Source organism: Mycteria americana, chromosome 1, assembly GCF_035582795.1.
Source record: "Mycteria americana isolate JAX WOST 10 ecotype Jacksonville Zoo and Gardens chromosome 1, USCA_MyAme_1.0, whole genome shotgun sequence".
Classification (NCBI taxonomy): domain Eukaryota; kingdom Metazoa; phylum Chordata; class Aves; order Ciconiiformes; family Ciconiidae; genus Mycteria; species Mycteria americana.
The window spans coordinates 214,627,699-214,650,517 of record NC_134365.1 but is presented as its reverse complement, the minus strand read 5'-3'; the positions used below and the strand labels follow the sequence as shown (position 1 = coordinate 214,650,517).

The window sequence follows — 22,819 nt, the reverse complement described above, 5'->3', positions numbered from 1 at the left end:
TCTGACTCGGAAGGGGACTGAGATACCACAGAGGTTTAGAAACAACGAGTTATTTCTGTTTTGTTCTTCTAAAATGAAGGCATCAAAACATTCTTTTAGACATGAAAGGTTTTTTACTTCAGACAAAGGCTGTCCATTGTGTTTCCTGAGCATGCATTATCTTGTGATCTTCAGGGAGGGTAAAGACAGGCAGAGGTGGGCACACCTTGTGGTCAACTGAGAAAGGTTTGCTCTTTTGAAGTCTCCCACTCTGCTTTTGGCTCTGTGAGCCAAAACGACTGGGGCAAAATCATCATCGTAGAGCCTGCTCTCACCATGCCTAGAGGTGGAAAGTCTTCCTTGAGCAAAGAAGTCGAGGGAAGTGCCAGCAATTTCTTCATCACCTAAAAACCTCGCTCATACTTGCTGGTTATTTTGTGCAAAGGCTGGCCCTAGTGTAAAAGCTGATGAGGGACAGACAGAATTGTGGTTTCATCCATCAGAAGGAGAACTTGATCACTCCAAAGTCATTCATGTCTCCCAGATAGTATTCGAACCTTTGCCTTGTGTTTCTGCCACATAATTGGTAGCCAAAGAGGCTGAGCATGGCATGGTCAGAGATGAGGAGGAACCCTCTGTGCCCATCTGAACTAATGGGTGAAAAAACGCTGCAAAAAGATGATAAAATAATTGGTTCAGATGATGATAAACACTGTCAAGTAAACCAAAGTGGGACAGGGAGAACTAAAAGGTGAATGGAGCAAATGCAGGGAGAGGATATCATGTAGGGGAAGAAACTAAAACATGCCTGGATATCTTATTCCCTGAACCATATATTTATTGTGGATGAATGCCTTGCCTTGTGGCTTGTGGTGAACAGGAGAAGCAGGAGGGAGTGTGTCTTTCTCCTCCACAATCTGTGCTGCTATTCAACATCTACAGGCAGTGAAGAGCCCATGGCAGGGTGAAGTAGAGGACCAAGTCCTGCTGACCACGCTATGGGAGACCTTCTAGTAACCAAGACACTGGGAGAAGTGGGAAGGACTGGTGCATGTCTGCCTTGGCAGCAATGCTTGCTGTATGGGGAAGGCAGCCCACAGCTTCTTTTTTAGGTGTCTCCATGGGAGCTGGAGCTTGCTTGTGTGAGCTTGCATGGGGGGAAGGAGGGGTGAAAGCCCCTGGCCCTTGTGCTTTTGTTTTGGGTGGATCTCACCAATCTTTTGGTTGCATTGGAATTAATAATTGAAAAATACCAAGAGCATTTACTGCACTGTCTTGCCCAAGTGAAGCAAACCAGCTAAGCCTGAAATGTGTCCTGCTATCCTTCGGCTGCATTCCTGCAGATGGACCACCTCTCCGGGTGGTCGCCGTGCTTTGATTCACCCCTCTTGGCTCCTCGTTCCTGCCTGCAGTGACCATGCGTGGGGCTGCGTGATGGAGTGGAGCTGAGCAGCTACCCAAATGAAATAAAACCCTGCAAAACCCTGGTGGGAACAGCCCAGGGGGCTCATGAGCCACGAGGGCTGGATGGGGTGTGAGCTGTGTAAACTGCCACTGGGGAAAAAGGCTGTGAAACGCGATTTTCTGCCCTGCTGGCAGCCCCAGGCTCTGCTCCTGTTTCATCTCATGATGGGGCATGTCCCTGTGCTGTAGCCAGCCCTATTAATGATTTAAACAAATGTGGTGAGGGGTGGCTGAGGCATGGACAGGCATCCCATCCCCTGCCCTTGCTGCAGGGTCTTGTCTCCTGCCAAAGGGTGGGACAGGCAGCTGTGGCCCTCATGCCTTCAACCACTGCAGTGATGCAAGGCAGAGCCCTGCGCCTACAAACACAAGAAAACAGAAAGGATAAAAACAAACAAACACCAAACCCCAAAACCAAGCAAACAGTGTTGCACTCCCCCTTTTTTTTTTTATTTTTTTATTTTAAAAGCATATAATTCGAAGTGTGATGTATTGCTGAGACGCACATTCCCTGACCGCGGCAAGCGGGGCAGAGGTTGAGACACATCTTCTTCCCTGGGGAGAGGGAGGGTTGCGTGAGCCTGAGTCAGCAGCAAAGGTCACTTGGCTGAAAGGCTCGGCTTGCAGAGGGAGAAGATTTCGTAACGGTAACTGATGCAATGTTTCTGTGTTCAGTGCTGACACTGTGGTAGGTTAGCGTGTGTGCACGTCGGAAGGAGAAATGCCAATTTTGGTGAACAGGGGAATGACAGGGAAGCAATGGTCAACCTCACCTGCCCACTCCACCTCCCAAATTACTTCTCTCTCTTCCTTGCTGCTCAGTCTGTTGCTTTCTCCCCTCCTGTGCCTCCACGTCTTGTGTCTCTTCAGTTCTGTCATTTAATTTCATCATTGTGTTGTTTGTTTTATGGCCTTGGCTGATCTTCCAGTTCCCGTTTGGGGTCATTATCACATATGATTAGTCTTGGAGCCTAATGAAGGGGATCAGACATAACTCTAGGGTATGTCTGAGCCATTTAGTGTTTCTGAGCTCACAGATTTGCAGAGGAAGTTTATTTTTAAGCTTCCTGAGAAGATAAATTTGAACATTGGATTGTTTAGGGTACAAGTAATAGAACTGAAATCCCTCCAGGGGGGAGCAGTGCCCTCCAGGATTTGAAGCATCCCAAGGATAATTATTCCAGTGCTGAGTAAGTCTCATTAGTCTTGAAATAGATTTTAGTGGATGATCACGTTTTTCTCCACGTTGGCTAGTGTGAAAGCTTGAAACTGTGTATTAACATTTAGCCTTCGTTGTAAGAGCACTGTCAACGTGTTCTTGAAAGGGTTGTTGTTATCCAGTCCCACTCTGGGAAAGCCAGGCATGGAGATACGAAATGATTACACAAAATAACAACCCCAGAAGATAAAAAAGGGCATTTTTTGAGGCTGCTCTTTAAGGTCCCACTGTTTTACTGTATTAAGACACAGGAGGGAGCTGCAAGTTGTTGCATGTCAGAGCAAGGTGAGGTTAGCGCATCCTCAGGACAGCTCCAGCTGCTGCTGTTTGGTGGCACTTCGCAGGGGACCGTAGCTCCAGCTCAGCAAAGCAGCAGCAGAGCAAGTGCCGTGCTGTGCCACTGGCCCAGACGAAGTGACACGTCCATGTAGTGACTCAGCCATGTCCCTGCTAACCATCTGCTGATGTGATGCAGATCATTAGTCACTAATTGCTGTGGTTACCCTTTTTTTTATGCTGCCAGAAAGGCCAAGGATCACATAGATGTGAAGCAGCTGAGTCAGTCTTTCACCTCTTTTGCCTTCATGTCCACCAGGCTCTCCGTGGTGCTTGGAGAGCTGTTTTGGTGTGCCCTACCAGGCAGACCCAGACTGTCTCAGTTTTATCTTGTACTCTCTGGCTGTTTGACTGTAGGCCTATCACAGCTGTATGGTGGGACCGGTGTCTGTAGCTGGGGACTTCTGGTGTGCAGCCACAGAAGGCAATGAACCCTCCCAAGCAAGCACCTTCGGAGGCAGCAGGAGAGGGCACTCTGCCTTTGGGCTGAGCGCAAGAAGCTTGTTTCACCTGTGCTGTGTTTGCTCCCTTTGTCAGCTCTGTAAAAACCCTCTAAGCAATCTGGGGCTTCACTGAGGATAGCAATTTCCTAATACTTTTTTTTATTATTATTTTTTCCCCCACCCATCTCCTATGCTTCTTGTCTTTGGCTCTATCTCCTCATCCGGTGCCTAACCTACAGGTACTGGTGGGTTAGGTACCGATGCTCAGGTATCGCCTTACCTGGTATCTCAACTGATGGCTTGTAAATCTGTCTCTCTACTGATGTCTCTTATGCCATTACCCTAGACCAGTCTTGAGGACAGGTCTTCGATGCCATGTGTAGTACCTGGACCCTCCTGGACACAGCTGGATTTGGACACTGCCCTTCTGCTCCCTTGTCTGTGGGTTTTTCTGTCTGCCTAAAATCTCCAAGTGAATCTCTTCTGCCTGTTGTTGCTTTTCTCAAAGGTTACAGACCCCTTCTCTGGTCATGGTGTCGGCAGCACGCCGGGTGCACTGGAGATGGAGGAGTGGATACTCATCCCTCGTGCCTTGCTCAGCTGCAGCAAACTGCATTTACCTGTTCAGTCCTCCCGTACTTTGGGTGGCCTAAGGAAGCCCTGTTGGTCTTCCCCTGTGTAGGCAACCCTGCCCATCTCCTGTGACATTGCTGAAACATCAGTCTCTGTATCCTGCCAGGGAGGCTGGACTTGGTGGGGGGGATGTGTGCTGGGTACCCCCCAGGCTCCTCTGTGTTCACTTCCCATTTGAGCTTTACACCAAGCAAGCTATCCTCACAAAACTAAAGAAAATCATCTTAGTAGGAATATTGCTAATAGCATCTATTATTTCTTCTTTTTAAAAATCTTCTCTTAATGTACTTCAGCCCAACTGTTACCTGTTAGAGTTTTCGATTCTTGGAGAAGTAAGGAGGGAGGTCAGCAGAACTGCTAGCTCCAGTGGAGCAGCTCAGAGGATCTAAGCTGGTGAATGGCTTAAGTACTGCACTGAAGGTGGAATTCATTTTTTCCATTATATACCTGGCTTAAACCAGCTGTCTCAAGATTGTCTGGTCAATGGAGAGAGAAAAGGTCTTTTCCAACCTAAATGATTCTATGATTCTATTTTATGACTCTCCACTACAATTTTATCAAATGAGCTCATTCTGTCTTTAAGGCAAACGCCGCTGCTTTTATTTTTCATTTATTTTAATTTCCGTGTCTGTTCTGCCCCCATGTGCCCCCCAGCCCTGCTCCGTTCGTACCCAGCACCTGCCTGGAGGAGCTCCCAGGCGGTTTCTGGGTATTGCCCTAACAGAAATAAATTATGCGTTCCCCTCGGGCAAGGTGGTAAAGTCCATGCTGTCCTTTGGAGCTGACACAGTTAAAAGCAAAACAAATATTGGGGAAATATTAAGAAATGGTGGCTGGGGTTTGTGGAGTCTTTCTCCAAAAGCTGAAAACCAGCATCTCTAATTCATGGGCAGCCAGGTGAGATGGCGTGAAAGCTAAAATGTGGCAAAGGTTTCGCAGCAGCTGATGTTGGACTATGTGGATGCCCCGTCTCAGAGTGGGAAGGGCTCTTCTCCCTTATCTGGGGAGCCATGTATGTGCCAGGAGACCTTTGTTCTGAATATTTGGAGGAATAAAGTTCAGCAGGAATAAAAGGGCATTTTCCCACTGCCTTGGTTCACATCGTGTCGCACGCTCTCTCTCTTCCAGCTGCGTAAATGAGTATGGAAGATTATGATTTCCTCTTCAAAATTGTTTTAATCGGCAACGCCGGTGTGGGGAAGACCTGCTTGGTCCGTCGCTTCACTCAGGTAAGGTTGGCCACCTCTTGGGGGTGGGATGTTGGGTGGGGACAGGAGCATGGAGCCTGTGGCTGTGCACCGAGGGCTTCGCTGGCATTGCAGCTCTGCAGTGATTTGTTGTCCATGCTCTTGGTGTGTGCATCACCTATAGCAACATACTGGCACAAGCAGCACATCTGTATCCAGTGCTGTACTTAGCCCTCGTTGGGGGATCTTGCGTTGGAGAGAGCTCATCTCTCTCTGAAGATGGAAAGTCCTCTCTGAAAGCCACTGGGAAAAATCCTCCTGATTTGAGGTGCTCTAGACTGGTTATAAGGACCAGCACATCTCCTGATGTGCTCCCATGTGCCTTCTCCTTCTGCCACTGCACAAAGCTCTCCCTGTTATTTGTCATTAGTAGATAATTAAACAATCTGGGTCCTGGGCTGTCAGTCCAGTGTCTTCTGTTAAACACCAGACCTATTTTTGTGGCAGAATAACGGGGAAAGGACCAGGCTTCTGTGATTGGGGGCAAGAGAAGGTTTTGCATGATGCACTATAAAACATAAGTTGTGGGTTTTTGTTGCGCTCTCCACTAGGAATTGTCAGCAATTTCCCCCTTCACTGTTAATTTTAGTTTTAAAGCTGTGGTGATGTTAAACACTCTCCAACTGCATGTGACAGCCAGTGGCAATAAAGCTAATCAACCCCAAAGGGTTAACTGCAAAAATCTGTGGCCAATTCTGCTGTTTGTGCTTTGGCAGTGCAGCTATGACAGGGGATGGATGTTCCCCAAAATCAGCATGACTTTGTAGACCAGAAAATCAAAAAGCTCTGTTTGTTTATTTTTTTGTTTGCTGTTGCTCCTTTCCGATGGTGCTGCCATCAAATACCACCAGCATCGTACCAGCCCTTGCCGTTGCTGTGGCACCGGTAGTGGCTGGCTCCATGCTTGTCTCCTGAAATGCTGTGCAGGGATGTGGCCCCGGTGCTGCGAGCTGCCAGAAATGCCTTTCCATGCTGTGGCATGTGGTGGAGAGGAGAGGGAAGGCGTGAGGTTGCAGGAGCAAAGGCATCTCGTCCCACGCAAGTGCTCCCGCCTCTTTCAAGGCATTGGGAAGTGGGACAGAAGGTCTCCATCTACCCTTCCCCTGCCTCTTCCAACTGCACAGAAGCAGAAGGGCTTTTCACCTCTCTCTTTCCCTGTACGCATCCTCTTTTTCTTCTCCTGTTTTCCCACCTCTCAGGTCAACGACTTGCTACACAACTAGGGATGTGTAGGCAGCGAAAACACTGTGGGGTTGAATTACGGTAACCTTTATACTGTGGAACTGTCACATTTTTCTCTCTAAATGTGATGGAAATAAGTTTCCGGGGAAGGGGACAAGGGAGAAATAGTTTTGGGGATTGGTACCCAGAGAGAGCTACAGAAATTTACTTAATGAAACTCTGTTTTATTTCAGGGACTTTTCCCACCGGGTCAAGGAGCCACGATTGGGGTTGACTTTATGATTAAAACTGTGGAGATAAACGGTGAAAAAGTAAAGGTAGGAGCCTGGTAGTTTGCAGCCTAAACTCATGTGGCAGTACCATAGCTGAGGTTTCTCACTGCTGGAAGGCACGTGGGGAAGCGCAGGGCTGTCTGGCATGGCTCAGGCAATGCTGGGTGTAACTATCTTTGCACTCCTCTCCACAATTACTATCAGGCTCATAACAGTGAACCTACTCTGAGGGAGAAAATGGGAAAGGGGAGATCTTGCAAAATTCTGTCCTTGCTTAGGAGACACTGAGATCGTTCCTGGCTGGGGTTGAGGAGGCACAAAGAAGTGTTTCAGTGCAACCTCCGCTTACGGCATTTCTGGTAAACCGAAATCTGTTGCATTCCCACTGGGATGTGCTTGGTGAAGGTCTCCTGTGAGCTCCTGAGACGGCTGGTGGAGGAGACCGGGCTTCTGGAATTGTGTGGTTGTGCACAACGAAGGCTCATCTTCCACTTCTGCTGAGTTGTGTGGATTTGGGAGAAGTTGAGATGGTCACAATACTGACGCTTTGGTGAACAGGTTGAAGTGAGAAGGGCAATGTCCACATTTAACTCTTTCACCCTCCAAAACAGGGTGGTTGCAACCAAACTGCTGCTGGGAAACTGTCCTGTGCTAGCTCCCAAACTGAGCCTGAGCATCACTTGGCAGAGAGCTACTTTGCCTGGGTCAAAACACACCAGGGACCAATCTCATGCTTTAATGGGATCCATGGTTCCGTTCCAGCGCCCAGAGACGTTGGCTGCCACCGCTTCGTTCATTAGTAGAGATTTTGCTACAGCTACTGTGGTGCTCAAGAGGCGAGAGAAGAGTATGGTTATCTGAGCCTCTAATGTCAAGGTGTCTAGGGTCCCTGAGCTGCTCCTGGAATTACTCTGCCTGCATTAAATCCAGGTGCATCAAAGTGAAAAACGGGTTTTTTCCCCTTGCTGCCTTCACCAAATCTAGTAGTGAGCAAATGGGAGAGGAGCAGCAGCAGCGTGACAGCGGCTGGATGTGACATTGAGACCCATTTTTAAGTTTGTGCTGGGATGGAAACAGTGCACTCCTGCAGATTTTCAACCCTGGGTTTTTTCACCTGTATTTCAGTGCAGAGGTTTTTTGAGAAGAAAATCAGGTGGTGTGTTCCTAAGTTTAGGACAGATTTTAAAAGCTGTGATCATGTCAGCAGGCTGCCACTCCATAGGTGTGAGGAGCTGTACAAACCTATGGCAAGTGATGGTCCTTGACCAGAAGACCTTCCAGCCGAAGCAGGTGAAGGACAAGAGGTGTAAATATCTTCCCCTGATAAAGACCGAGTTAACATTCAGCACATTGCTGTGCAAGTGGGACAGAGCAGCAGGCAGGAAAGCGGTGAGGATCGTGTGTAGCCCCTGTGGTGTCAGTGCTTAGTTTGGTGGTTGCGATGCTCATTAGCTGGCATCTGGTGTAGCGGGGTCGGCTGGGACATGGATGCTGCTTGTCCAGGCTCCTCAGACAGCAGAGATGCTTCTTTCTGCCAAAACCAGCTCAAGTGTAGCAGCTCAGAGTATCTAAGCTGCTAAATGGCTTAAGTACTGCACTGAAGGTGGAATTCATTTTTTCCCGTATATACCTGGCTTAAACCAGCTCTCTCAAGATTGTCCTGGTCAATGGAGAGAGAAAAGCAATCTCGAGGAAGATGAATCCCATCCACTTCAGACACCTCTCCTTTCCAAGCATCTGGTTCCCTGTCAAGTACAGATGGAGACTTAAGAACATCGCTTTTATCTGAAGTCTGGTTTTTGGACAGGTGAACTCACCCTAAGGATTTGTCTGCACTTGACTTGTTGCTCCCATGACATAATCCTGTTTTAAGACTAGCTTGGACTGAGGATGCAAACTCCTTAAGAGAAAGTTGGGAGCAGTCGTGCCAACATGGGCTATCTCAGGAGCAAGGACAGTTCAGGGAAGCTCTACAAGCTAAATGCAAACTTGTCAGCGCGGTAAGCCCCTGCTGCCCTGCAAACGTCTGATGAATGCACAAGTGTCCACCCAAGCAACAATCTTAATCACCTTGGGGCTGGCTTGTGTTGCACAGAGTGTTAGCAAGCGGTAGCTGGTATACCAGCTATATTTCACATAGCAGATAATGAGTTGTTACATCCAAGTCTCTCTCCTAACTCCACCAGTGGAGTAAATTGGAGTCGCTGAAGCTCAGCCACAATGACCAAGCTTGGGAGGAAGCTTAGCATGATACATTTGGGCATTTGAATGAGCCTTCTGGAGTACGAAAGGCAAATGGATTTCTTTCAGGGAGTGAGCTTGTAGCTGAAACTTTTTGAGTAAGCAGTGCTAGTGAGAATAAACATTTAATGAGCGGGAAAAGCAGGAATGACTCAGAGCACAGGGCAATAAAAATGACATCTCAGTCAAACGAGGCCCTTCTGTGACTGCTAGCTCATTTCACAGTGCCCGAGCTGTGACTCTGCTTCTGTGCTGGGCAGCACCTCCTGCACGTCTGCTGGGATGCAGGATGAGAGAGCAAAGCTATTTACCGAAAAGGTTTTCAGACTTGAAAATAAATGATAGATTTCCGGTGAAAAACACTTCCCAGCATTCAAAATTGCATTTGAAAGTCAGTGGAGAGGGACTTGCTAGCATGAAAGCTGTGTGCAAGCCATATCAGATATGAGTGGCTACTAAAGCTTGCTGACAGATGAGCTGAGACAGCACTGTGCAGTTGAGGGGGCTTTTGATCTGCCTGGCCTTTTCCAATAAAACCAAGAATATGTACAACACCTTTACTAAGAGGCTACACAAATTCGAGCCAAGTAGATAGCAGTTCTCATGCTGGTCAAAGCTAAGCATCCTCAGTGCTGCAAACCGAGGGCTATGCTGTATGGACCTGTGATCTTATTGTACTTGGAAATGTTCATATGCATATAGCTAAATGTATGTGCAAATGTTGGGAGAGCGAGAAGCATTAGCTGGCTCCAAGAAAATAAACATCTATGTTTTCTGCAGGCTGAGTCAGGCACCGTCCTTTGGTTCCTCTGAAAAAATGATACAAGTAAAATGGTTGCTGTGAAATACTTTATTTGGCAGAAATAATCAGTGGGGTGAAATGCGAGATGTGCAGTTTGTATGCAGGAAGAGTTTATCGGTGGCTGTGAGGTCAGGGGCTTTTCCCTGCCTTCTGCACCCAGCTCACAGGTAGCCTCATGGCTGCAGCTAGTAAGAAACCCTCTCCCCCAGGGCAATCCCTTTTGCTTTCAATGTCTGTTATGTTAAAGTGCGGAAGAACATATTCACATCAAGTTTTTATCAGCTTGGAGATCTTCTCAATAAATGCAAAACATATGTAAGCTGGAGTTAACCAGTAGACCAAGCAGTAAATGTTTTTCCTGGGAAACAGCTGAGCAACAACAAAATTATCTGTATTTTTCCATCTGCCAGAGTCTGGAGGCTGGTTTGTTTTAATGGGGACTCGTTCATTATCTGAATTTCATGTGCAAGTAATTTGATGTATGGTTTTGTGTCACTTAACCGCAGGTGCCAAGTTCAGCTGTTTAAATACAGCTATGCCAAGAGATTAAGCACAAAGGTGCCCAGGAGCTGTGAGCCAGCCACAAATTACTTTCTCTGCAAAAAAAAGTACTTTTTCAAAATCTGAAAGCTGCTACTGGGAGCTCTCATTTCAAACTAACACATTTATGATGAGTAGCTGGTGTAGTTTGACTTTGGAACTGGGCAAGAATAAGGTTTTCTCTGTTACAGGCTGCTGAATATATGGAAAAAATCTCAAATACTTTACCTTTTTCTTCCCAAAGTACACAGGATTCTGGCTGGAAATCAGCCTTTCACATATTTAATTCCAGGGAGGGGTGCTTTAAAAAAATAAAAGCTGAAGGAAAGAAGTACTCTTTTATGTTGAAATGTTTTAATTTTGGATGTTTGTTTCTTTGACTGCCTTTTTGAAGAATTGAGGTTTTGATGACCCACCAAAACTATCAGATGGTCAAATTATAAAAACAGTATGAGTGTAGTTTGTATTAGGAAATGTATGTTGTCTTCTTGGACCCAGAGGGTTTGGCAAACACTCATGACTTCTTTGATATAGTTAAGGACACGTCAACCAGTTCTACATGTTGGGAAGGCAGGCAGCGAGCAACTGGGTGAGATGGCTGAAGTTGTAGAGAGGAAATGTGTTACAGTCCTCGGATCAGCCTTCAGCTGAGCTCCTTGTTCAATCCTGTGGTTTCCACCCATCAATGCATCATCTCAGGATAACTATAACTAGCTTTGGGAGCTAGAGGAGAGACTTTCTTGTTTCTTCTTGGGATGGATGCTGCTGTTGGTTGGACTTCAGGGGCAGGAGAAGTGAATTTCTCCCTCCAGCACCTGCGTCGTAACTCCAGGCCAGCAGCTCTGTCCGCAGCAGAGGGAGATGCTAGAAGTCGCATGAAAGCCCAGAGACCTGTGGCTTCCAGGGGCTGTTGGCCGCAGTGCCAGCTGACTTTGTGCCTTGCATTTCAATCCACAAGTGTAGGAGCGGAAACAAAAAACGCTGGGGGAGGGGAAGCCAATGGGGAGAAGAGCTAAGTGCTTTCCCAGCATTGGTTTTACCCTGAAGGGTTTTTTTAGGTCAAAACAGTGTTGCTATCAAATAAAAAGTTAAATATATTTTTTTTTCCCTTTTACCACCCTTCCTTGTTATGCCAAAAGCTGCAGATCTGGGACACAGCAGGACAAGAGCGATTCCGGTCCATCACGCAGAGTTACTATCGCAGTGCTAACGCGTTAATCTTGACCTACGACATCACCTGTGAAGAATCCTTCCGGTGTCTCCCCGAGTGGCTGCGAGAAATCGAGCAGTATGCCAGCAATAAGGTCATAACCGTGCTAGTGGGTAAGCGACGATCGTCCGTAGTGGGGTGGTGGTGCGATGAAGGGGCGAGCTGTGTGTGTTAGGGGTTTGGTGGCAGATGGAGGTGTTAGCAGGAGGAAAACGTGGCATCTGTGTGAACTAGTGGTGCAGGATGCTCGAACTGGTGCAGCAGATCTTGTTGCCAACCAGTTGTAACTGCAGGCGGGCACAGGGTACAGCCGGTGCCTTAAACCCAGTGCTTGGACCATTCTTTATGCAAAGAACCCCAAGATGCTGATAGTGATGTTCAGGACACCACAGCCACTTCTTGAAGTGTGGGCCTGTCTCAGGTCTAAGGCTATTGTGTGCAGAGGTGGATACTTCCCACCAGTTGGTCCCATATGGGACTAAAGTGTTGATGGTGCAGCTACCAACTGAGCTAAGAATAGAGCAGTTTCCCATGTGACGCCCAGCTCGGATCTCTACAAATGTATAAGGATCTGCTCAAGCTGGGGTTGGCTGTGGGTTGCTGTGCCCCATTGCTGTGGGACAACCAGAGTCTTGTCTTGGGTGGGTCAGGATCTGGGAACCACATAAGGACATGATGGTTGTGTGGATCGTAGCATTCGTAGGTGGGGCAGAGCTGGAAAACTGGATATTTTTGCATGGATTTTAGGGAAACTAAAAATAAATAACTGAATGTTATGTTAATCTGTAGAGCTTCAACTCAAGCTAAAGCAGACCTCAGGCCATCTGTCTGCTACAAGCAAGGTGAAGGTTATTTTGCCTACCCATGCTTTTCCATGCTCTGCTTTCAGCATCTGATAGTTAGGACTTGGCTTTTAAAGGCCCAAGGATATATAAAGAACAATGAAAAAATAACCTGGGGAAAGCCAAGAAGTTTCATACTGCAGTGTCGTTATCTCCTTTAATAGTTTGTTGTTTAAAAGAAAAATCTAGAGGATTGTAAAATGTGTTTAAGGTGGCTTTAAAAATCTTTTGAGTTTTACATGCCCCAGTGGTATTGCAAGTGAGCCTTGGGATTTAAGGAGCTTCCATGCAAGAAACTCATTACACTCCATGCGAAGGGTATGGCATGTGTACAAATGGTGCAGAAATAATTAGTAAATGACTAACAAATGTATATGTGAATTTCTAGGGAGCATTAACTTAATTATCAGCATCTACAGTACAAAATATAGATAACAGCCACAACACTTTGAAGATGGTGACACCCATAGACCGCTTGTGTTGAGTGATAATTTGTTTAGAAAGGTACCTTCAGTGTATGCCGCAGGTCTAAGAAACTGCTTTATCAGGAAGGAAAGGGCATCTCAGATAAGAGGAGGGCAATGAGGCATGCCTTGCCAGTGGAAGTGCAGTCTTCCTCCCACTAGTTCTCACAAAATGGCTGGTAGAAGCAAGGCCAGGAGATGTTTCCTCCTGAACCTGGTGAGTCTGTGGACACAGCCCTGTGTTATCGCAGGTCCTGATCCGTTATCTTTTTTGTAAGATTAATTTATGATAAAAACATCACGTTTGAAGTGAAGTGGCCGGTAATAGGGTATAATCGTATCAGACGCTTGCTTGAGGCATTAATCAACTCTGCTAAACCGAACTCTCCAAAGGAAGGGGCTGGTTTCTCGCCCCATCTCGCTCTGCGAGTACCCCACAGGCCCATCCCTCTTGAGCCTCAACAGCCAAATCTTTCACGGGAATAATGAAATAGGAAAGCAGCCTTCTGTGCCAGGCTTCTTTTAAAGCTTGTAATGACATGAGAAATATCACGTTTAGTGTCTCACATGCTATAATTGACATTTTAAGTGCTCCTCAGAGCAAGAACAGGAGAATTTTCAATAGATATTAAAATGGAAATCCTTTAATGTTGGTTGATAGCAGAAAACAGATGCACTGGTGCTAAATTAAAGCTGACTGACTTGGATGTTCACAGGGCATATTCCATTAAATGAGCTGATATTAAATGAACTTGATCATGTGTATCAGGGAATCCATTATTTGGAGGGGAGAGCAAGCACTAAGTTTCACATGAAAACCACTGTCCATACATATATACAACACCAAACTCTTCTTTATCCCTTATCAACTTCTGTTTCTCTTGTTTTGGAAGTCAAATTAATTCTTTTTCTAAAATCTTTTATCAATGCAGGTAATAAGATTGATTTAGCTGATAAGAGGGAAGTCTCCCAGCAAAGAGCTGCAGAGTTTTCTGAAGCGCAGGACATGTACTATCTGGAAACCTCAGCAAAAGAATCGGATAATGTGGAAAAACTCTTCCTGGACTTGGCCTGCCGGTTGATCAGAGAGGCACGACAGAACACCCTTGTGAACAATGTCTCGTCTCCCTTACCAGGAGAGGGGAAAAGCATCAGCTACTTGACTTGCTGTAATTTTAATTAAAGAGCTGGCATGTGATTTCCCCTTCTGCCATGGGCCAAGAGGATTTTTTTTTTTTTTTGCTGAGATTTATCTCCTTGAAGGGAATTCCTGCCACTTTGACCCATCTGACTTACCCTGAGTCAGGTTGCAGACCTGGAAGCATGGCAGGCTGACGGCTCCAGCTGCATGGCAACGTAGCAGAATATAACACGGTTTAAAATTAATTTTTTCTTGCAGTCTCTGGAGCATGTTGGGAAAAGGATAGTTGCACAAATGCTTCATGTAATGCAGAATGTGAGCTATTGCGTTTCCTTCTGTGGGAGACTAGAGCAGCCTCTCTTGAAGAAGATACTGAAGAGATCAAAATCTCTCTTACAGAACAATGTGTTCGGTCCTTTTTAAAATAAAAAAAAACCAAGAAAAAAACCCCAACAATGAACACTGACCCTGGACTACACCGGCAATCTTCCGGGCTGCCAGTGAGTGAGCTCTTAAGACATGTATATAGCGTCTGCCCCTGTGTCTTCATGGAGGACTCTGGTTTTTGAGATAGTGTTATGTCTCTCATCTACAGGCACTTTCATGAACATGGAATTAAAAAAAAAAAGTTGCATATATCAACATTTTCAAGATTTAAGAAGACATGGATACAGCTCAGTTGCTCACTTTGGTGCTAGCAGTTCAGCAAATGTTGCATAGACCAAATGTAGTCTTACTACATTACTGTCCTCTGAATGTGTAACTTAGACTGGTTAGGAAAAAACACTAATTAGCACTGTTCATTAAAAAAAAAAAGTCTCGTTACCTCTTTTTCTAGGCCTGAACATAGTGGGAAAGGACTGTGCTGCTTTGATATCCAACATAGGATGAAAAGATGTTCCAGGAATGTAAAAAAAAAAAAAAAAAAAAATTAACTGTCCCTCCTCTAATTAGTAATGTCCTAATGTAAAAAAATTAGCCTTGGGAAACATTGTTGGTGGAATTGGAAAAAGCACACCAGACATGACCAAAATCTTGTGCGTGCATGGATTGCATATAAGGGTTCAAAGAGCACAGTTTGAAGTGGCAGTCTGCAATATGTCCAGCTTAAAAATAAAGCTTGTAGATACAGTTCTTGTTGAAAGGCAGGCGTATGATTTTGTAGAGCTTTTTTTTATGCTAAGTGGAAATAGCAATGGGTTGCAAGTGGTATCATTCTGTTTGACCCATCCAGCACTCGCCTTGTGGAACTGCTCTCCAAGACGCTCTTGAAAGTACCTTCTTGGCATCTAGTCTCCTGCTAGAGTAGCTTTCAGGTTCAGGGCTGTAGAGTCACTTAACTTTCTTGATGCTTTGTACTCTTAATCTCAGACTCCAGTGTATGTGTAACTGTTTAGGTAATTTCTTTCTACAAAACCCCTGAAGCGGAAGCACTACGGAGTTTGCGATGTTATTACACCTCTAGTGCCATATGTGAATAATGCACTGCAAATCTACATGTTGACGTTAAAGCGAAATTGGAAGATAGTGAATGCGCACATGAAAAATGGGTTTTAGAAGTTTGAGTTCAGTTTAGCTCATCTGGATAAAACTCTCCTGGCAATTCCATTGCTGTGATATGCTGTAATTTAGAGTTAATCAATTTAATATTATCTGGCATTTACTGAAGATTATAACAGAGCTTTTGTATTGACATAAAAAGCTGCCAGTAAGTACTTCTTGAAAAGAATAACAATAAAAAAAAAGGCATTTTAAAATGCTTTTTCACATTTTCCTGGAAAGACTTCTTTGGGCTGTGTCATGTTGTGCCTTTGATCTGTAATGGGGAGCTGACTCTGTGTCAGAGAGAGGGGGGATCAGTGTGTCATATCGCCATTTTTTAATATTTTCTTGCTATTTTTTAGGTCACTTTCTTCTTTTATGACTAGTGGTAAAAAGGAAGATGTAGAAGTTGTGGTACAAGGCTTGTTTGTCATTTAGGTGACACCTAGCAAAGTGCTGCTGTAAGTGTGAGATGTTGGGGGACGTCATCTGCTGGGCTGGCCTGTACTGGTCCTTTTCAGTCTCTGCTTATGGTGTAATCCAGAGGATTTAGAAATGCGTGGGACTTGGTGGCTTCTGCTGTGCTGGACCGTGTGGTACAGCCTGTGCTGAAGAGCAGTGTCTGTCTTGAGCATTCCCCAAATTGCCAAAGGCAGCCTCAGTTGAGTTTGTGAAGACCACCCAACTCTGAGACAGCTGATTCTGCACAGCTTTTTAGGTAGCTGTTTAGAGCAAGGCTCAGGGTGTTACATGTAAGGTAATACTCAAGTTAAAAATCAATACTACATATATTTAATTTGTAAAAGCTCTTATTCTCCAGATGCTGGATTTGTCAGCATATAATTGATAACAAATAGGGCAGGGCTGTTTGATTGAGTTAATCAAGGAAAAAGGAGACTGCCCACTACAACACCTGTGGGTACCTCAGCCTGATTTCCAAAAGCATCGAAGCAGGGCAGGTACTTTTCATTTGTGCTGAGTACCACTATAAATGCATTTTACAGTGCTCTTTGCATCATCACTTCTGGAGGTGGAACTGTAATGCATCATCATGACCGAACAAGCTGAACTAGTCAAATAGCAGAAACTAACTTCACTTTCATGGATATTCACTTTGAGGTTTCTGGAAGGCTAAGTCTCTTTTTCCAGTGCTTTCCTAACCTGTAGGTGACTCTCTTGGAGACTAGCTGCCTACCAACTTCCAAGTGTTGGTTCTTTCTATTGCTAATAAATCTTCTCCTTGTAAGGACTCCATCTCCAGACAGCGATGTGCTTTTGCAGTGGGGTGGAGTGCTGCAGTTGGGCTGATGTTACAGTGAAGTATCTGACTCCTCCAGGGACAAATGTGAAAGGATTCCTTTCAAAATTTATTCTGTGTAGATTTAAGAAGTTGAAAGGAAGCAATGGTGGTGTGTGCAACATTTTATAAGGTCATAAGCCAACATTGTAGTTTGAAACTTGCCTCTTTTTCTGCAGTTAACAAACACACTGCCTGTTGAAGAAGTGATATTTTATTGTAGTAACTCCTTTGCAGGAGTTATTTTTGTACACCTTCGAATATCTCGCTAGTGCATACAACCCACCTCTCTTTGCAGCACTGAGGGCTTACCTTCTCTTCTACAGTCTGGTCCACTGCTGAAGGCTTCCCAACTAGAAGAGGAGCTTTATTGACTGCTAATGACAACTTAGTGCTGTGGCGTAGTGATCAAAGCCTTGAAAAATAAAAGGAGGTTAAAAAAAATACAAATCCCAATTATCTGACAATCAGCTCTCCAACTATGGCCAACACCTTGCTAGATGAGTGGATTTTTGAGAGACCTGTCAGTAAAAGCCTTGTGATGCTTGCTGGGTCAAGTGTCCAAAAGCCATGCAGAATTGATATAATGGGGCCAAATTTGACTGGAAACGTTCTCTGCTATCAGGAGAGCAAAGCATTGCTTTTAGTGTGGTTGCTAGATTTCGATGTGTTTTCAGGGTGATATATTCACAGCCATGGAGTAATCTTCTTATTTCTGGGTGGATATTAATTTTTATAGTAGTCCCATAATGAGACCTTTTCTTGAAATTTTTTAGCACAATGAGTAGCTCCATGCAGAAGCCAATATTGGATGGTCAACAGATGTTTGTTTTATCTAGCAAACCTGTTTGCAGAGATTAGTAAAAGCATCTCCTGAAAACTGGATGGTCTAAACTGTATTTTCCAGTTCAGTCACTGATTCAGTCAGGCTGATCTTGGGTAAACCACCAAATGTTCTGTGCTTCAGATCACTGTATGTGAAGTACTCGCCGGTATTTTGTATTTGATATTTACACTGCAAGTTTGCTGGGACAAGCCATGACTCCCTTCTGTTCCTGTTTGTGTTCCCCATGAGACACCAAGTGCTAGAGAAAAAAAAAAAGCTCTTCAGGTCAGAGAGTTATGATGGAAAAAGTGAAATCATGAACTCTGTAAAAAAGGGGACACTGGGTGCTTCTTCCTACCTCTAACACTGAAGTCCTGATTTGATCTCCAGGTAAGTTGTTTGAGCGTGCAGTCAGATATATGTGTTTGTGCTGAATGGTAAATGGCTTTGTGATCATTATTTAATGAAAACCACACATGACAAATTGTCAGGCAAGATACTTTGTTCTTTGCTGTAGAACACATGAAACAGCCCTTAGAATCTGTCAGCCTGCTGGTGCTGTTTGTCTTTTTGGAAATAGCTATATTGGTAACAGCTGGCTCCTGCTAGTCTAGGTTTAGTGGTTAATGGCTATTGAATTCCTTCAGCATCAGTAATAATGGCAGCAGACTGAGGTTGACACAGGAGACAGTGATTTGAAAAGAGGGAAAGTGGAAATTAGTGATATAGAAGCATGATGGGTGCACACATGTGAGAACAGTTTTTCCTGAGCTTTTGCTGACAAGGGATGCAATTAGTTATAGTCAAACCCACTGGGCTTTGCCTCGTTTGTTATCCTTAAGGACTGCTGTTTGTTCAGCTGCTTTTCCACTTGTCCTCTCTTTTCAGTGTGAAGAACTGTCTGTAAATCAGGCTTGAGATGTTGAGCTGGCATGATTTCTGTAGTCAGAGACTGAATTCAGTTGGAAAACAGGTGAAATTCTCTAGCTATTAAAATAGGTTGAGCAAACATGCAGGGTATGCTGCCCTTTGGGGACCTGTGGTGCCATCATGGTCGGATATGGCTGGAGACTATCACAGAAACCCTCTCCTGGCTGTGGGGCAGACTGAGTGCTATAGCCCTTTGTGCAAGGGGAAGGATGACTGTGTGGAGCAGAAAATGCAAAGTAAAGGGATGGTTCTACTCAAGATTTCCTCAATCCCATCCTCTTTTAAAAAAATGCATCTATCACTTAGATTTGGATTGTTGTGGATTTTAATAAGGAGTGCTTTGAATTTGAGTCTCATCTGAGCTGCTTCTGCGTTCTGTTGCTTTCAATATCAAAGTACCCAATATCCTCGTAAGTGTTGCTCCTACCAACAAAGACCTTTTTGAGCTTATTCAGTTAGAAAAGGTGTTTCTAGAGGACACTTTGTGAATTCCTAGTGACCAAGTATGGAAGCTCTCAGAAATGTTGATGACCATAAGGGCTCATCAGAACCCCCCCTGGAGCCAAAAGAAATACTCTAATCAATTCTAGTAGTGAAAGCCCAGTGAAAGATGTTATATCAAAATGTCTTCTCCCTTAGTTTCTTATAAACTTTCCTTATCTGAACAAATTTGGCTCTTGAAACTAACCTTTCTTTCCTTGTGTCAAGTCTGTCCTCTTGTTGCAGTAGGTAGTAATTGCTCTAGTTACTGTTCACAAACAGCAAAGGATCATACTTTTGAAGGACAGTCTTGTTTTCTTATGATGATGAGTGGTGGGGAGACACTCACTTGATTTCCTACAAGCGACTAGTGCATCCTAAGCAAAACAGCCTCAACTGGAACCAGTCATGTCTTTGAAATGTGATCACCCACTCGAGCTGTAGTTAAATGTACCATAAAGGTTACACATCTCCCATTTGCCTCAGTTTAGGATTTATCTTGGCTAGGAAAATAGACAACAGGGTAATCATGCTGACCGTGATGCAAGGCTCCCAAAGTAGCCTGCTGCATTGCTCTGACCTACCTTGCTAATCACCACCTCGCTAAACTGACCCAAAGTCTCCTTTTACTGTACTATATCTAGCTGAGATAGATTGCCGGCTGTCATCACCCATGGATGCCTTCACACTCTTTCCCCTCATGTGAATGAGCTGTAACTTAAACCAGAAGTAAAAACTATGCTATGTGATTTGAGAGTGGGTTTTCTTGGTTTTTTTTTTTTTGTTTTGTTTTTTGATTTTTTTTTTTTTCCATGTGGGGAGCCACAGATCCAGGAAAAAAAAATAAATCTCATTTCTAATGTTTGCCCCTCCAAATACAGTCAGCTGGGTGACTGCGGAAAGATAACCCAGATATAGCAGAAACTGAGATGGCAATGAGTGTAATTTAGGCTGTAAATGCCAGTGAAAAATCAGACTGGTTTTAAGGGTATAGCTAGGGTTAACAGCTCAGCTCATCTGTCTGGATAAACAGGAGCTGGCTGTACTGTACTCAGATATTGTCTCTGTTTCCACATTAATAACTAGCTATTAGCACTTCCTGGATGTGATCACATTTGTTGAACCAGTTACCCTTTTCCAGCAAGCTCAGAAGATAATTTTAGCTCTGGGTAGTGCTACAATTAAACTCAAGAAGCAGATGCCAACTCTGCATTTGCACCTTTGCTTTTTCCACTACTGCTTATCTTGGGGCAATGTTCCCAAGGACATGCGTGCTTGTGAGTGCACCGCAGTGGTGTCCCTGCCGAGCATCTCCTGGAGTCCAGCTCTGGTCCACAGGCACCTGACATGGCCAAAACCCACGTCAGTCATGGTTTTAGCTGTGCATGGTTCCCTGGGGGTAGAAGGGATACTAGAAGTACTCCTATGCTTTCATAGGCAGCAATCAAGGGCTTTGGTGTGTCTGGTGTCACATGAGTGCAAACCTTGGAGCTTTTCAAAGCCTGATTCTTCCAGTACCTTTCATCCATGAATCTGCTCCTTCCCAATACTGCTCATGCCTTAAGCACTGTGGAGGTCTCAGACTGGAAACAATCCTGGTTGCATGAACCACTGGATCAGACTCCTGCTTTAGGTAGAAGGAAGAGCATCCGTGGCTCATCTTCTGTGCCGTGTCGAGCTTCTTACTATGAACATAAACCTAACTAATTTGATAAGCTCATTCTCAGCCAGGCCATCCTGTGAGGAATGTTTCCCTTCTTATGGGACCAATACAGAGATTGAGATGTTAAGAATCAGTCGGGGTTTGGTGCAAGTGAGTAAATCTCCAGTGAGCAGGTGGATGCTGCTCTCCATCCAGGGAGACTTACGGCTGTGTGGAGGAGGAGAGTCATTCTGAGCTGTCACTTGGGTGGTGGTGTGAATATCTCCGAGGGTCTGGGTTGCACCATTGGCATGAGCTTTAGTAAATGTAATGGCCACTGTGTCCCCAGCAGCCAAGCCTTTACAGAGGGGGGAAGTGGAGGAGGGGAGAATGCTGTTTTGACGTTTTAATGGAGCGAGAATAAAATGTTTGGTCTATGGCAGGGAGAGCTGCTGTGATTTCAGGCACTGCTGTTGTCTCAGCTCTTGCAAACTGTTTGGAAGAAGCCTTACCGCTGGCCTCCACATACAGTCAGCACTGAAAGGGGAAAACCCAACTTCTTAAGCCAACATTTTGGGGGAGAAAAGGCCATCTAATGAGAGTATGGAGGAAGCCCAGCGCTTGTTGCTATGCTGGTTTGGAGTGACAAGTATATCTCTGGATATTGGAGAAGTAGTTTAAAACGTGCCATGGTTTTTAGCATAATAAGATGCACTGCAGATATGTCACATCCATTTCATTCCCCACAGCTGTTTACAAAAGGAAAAAAATAAACCCCCTGAGATTGGAGCAGCTGCAGTCACTCAGCTGTCAATATGGGACAAGGCTCTTTCTGCTCCTCTTTTATTTCCACTTCACTCTGTTCTGCTGCACATATTTGGCTGTTCTGTGAATTTGCAGATCATGAGATTTTTTGCAAACTGCCTTTGATCTATAAAGAAAGACTCACCCAGCTCTCATTTGAATTCATTAATACTTTGAGTAGGCATTTTAATTTTATGTTTACTGGCTTGTTTCCCTTTGTAATGTTATCTAACTGACAAGTTCATTGTGCTCTGCATTACCTTTAGGTTTTTGAGGCTAAAACGTTTCCTCTTTCCTGAAAGTTATGATAATTTTTAGAGATGTTATAAAGGCATCTTCATTTCCTCAGAAGAAAACCTGAATTACTCTCAGCTTTGATTACTAGCAAATCCATATTGAAGCATGTAATTCTCTTTACAGCATGAACAAAGTATGTTTTATACCATCAATTGTAGTTTGAATTGTAGTTTAAAAACCTGCTTAAGCACTAAAAGCAGCATTTTGTTTGCAACTTCCATGCCAGGGAAGTCCCAGTATTAAAGGAATTTCCTGGGTTGGAATTTTTCCCACAAAGGTCTCCTGTCTTTTCCCCAACAATTGTGAATTTAGCACAATGTACAGAATTTTAGAAAGAACCCCAATTCCTAAACATGTGGCCAGAAGGATGAGGAGAGGATGTGTTTCTTGTTGATCAAGCACAACCATTTCAGTGGAGAAAATGCACTACAGCTGGTCGGACCATTGATCTTGAGTTGCTGGGGTGGTGCTGTCTTTGGGAAGGGTATAGGTGTTAGCAAATCACCAAACTGTGAATCATTAACTGTCAAAAGCATTTGGCTTGTCTGTTTTTGGTTTTTTTTGTTTTTTGTTTTTTTTTTTTTTTTTTTTAATTTCCTGTTGTCAAGTGTGGTACAATGGGGTTGAGAAAGGAATGTATTTTGGATGACCAGGATGATGAATGTATGATGCTTCATGTTTATTTGTAATGTCGTTTTTATACTTAGAAATTGCTTACATATGTATCTGTATGTAAATAAATGTTTAATCCTTTCCACTTGGTGTTTAAAGTGTTTGATTTGTTTGCTTTTTTTGATTTGAACTGCAAAGCAAAGTTGCCTTAAAAATATGCACAAGACAAATCTATTCACTTGATTTAATATCAGACCAACAAATGAATGGCTGCTGAGGATTTTCTGCTTCGGTCCAGCACAGCAAGGCTCTCACAGCATTGGGATATCGCAGCAAGAGCAAAGGTAGAGCTGCTGTCCATGGGAGCAATGTCC

The 22,819-nt window shown here is 44.5% G+C and overlaps 1 protein-coding gene across 2 annotated transcripts in view; it reads left to right on the top strand.

The window, feature by feature from the left end:
• Nucleotides 1–22,590, top strand: part of RAB30 (RAB30, member RAS oncogene family) — a 53,529-nt gene extending 30,939 nt beyond the window's left edge. For both annotated transcript variants that reach the window (XM_075491185.1, XM_075491186.1), the window contains exons 2-5: nucleotides 5,203–5,303; nucleotides 6,737–6,820; nucleotides 11,498–11,681; nucleotides 13,807–22,590. In XM_075491185.1, coding sequence (XP_075347300.1) covers nucleotides 5,211–5,303; nucleotides 6,737–6,820; nucleotides 11,498–11,681; nucleotides 13,807–14,057 — 612 coding nt within the window. In that variant the 5' untranslated portion in view covers nucleotides 5,203–5,210 and the 3' untranslated portion in view covers nucleotides 14,058–22,590. The remainder of the gene's footprint in view (nucleotides 1–5,202; nucleotides 5,304–6,736; nucleotides 6,821–11,497; nucleotides 11,682–13,806) is intronic.
• The last annotated feature ends 229 nt before the right edge of the window (nucleotides 22,591–22,819 follow it).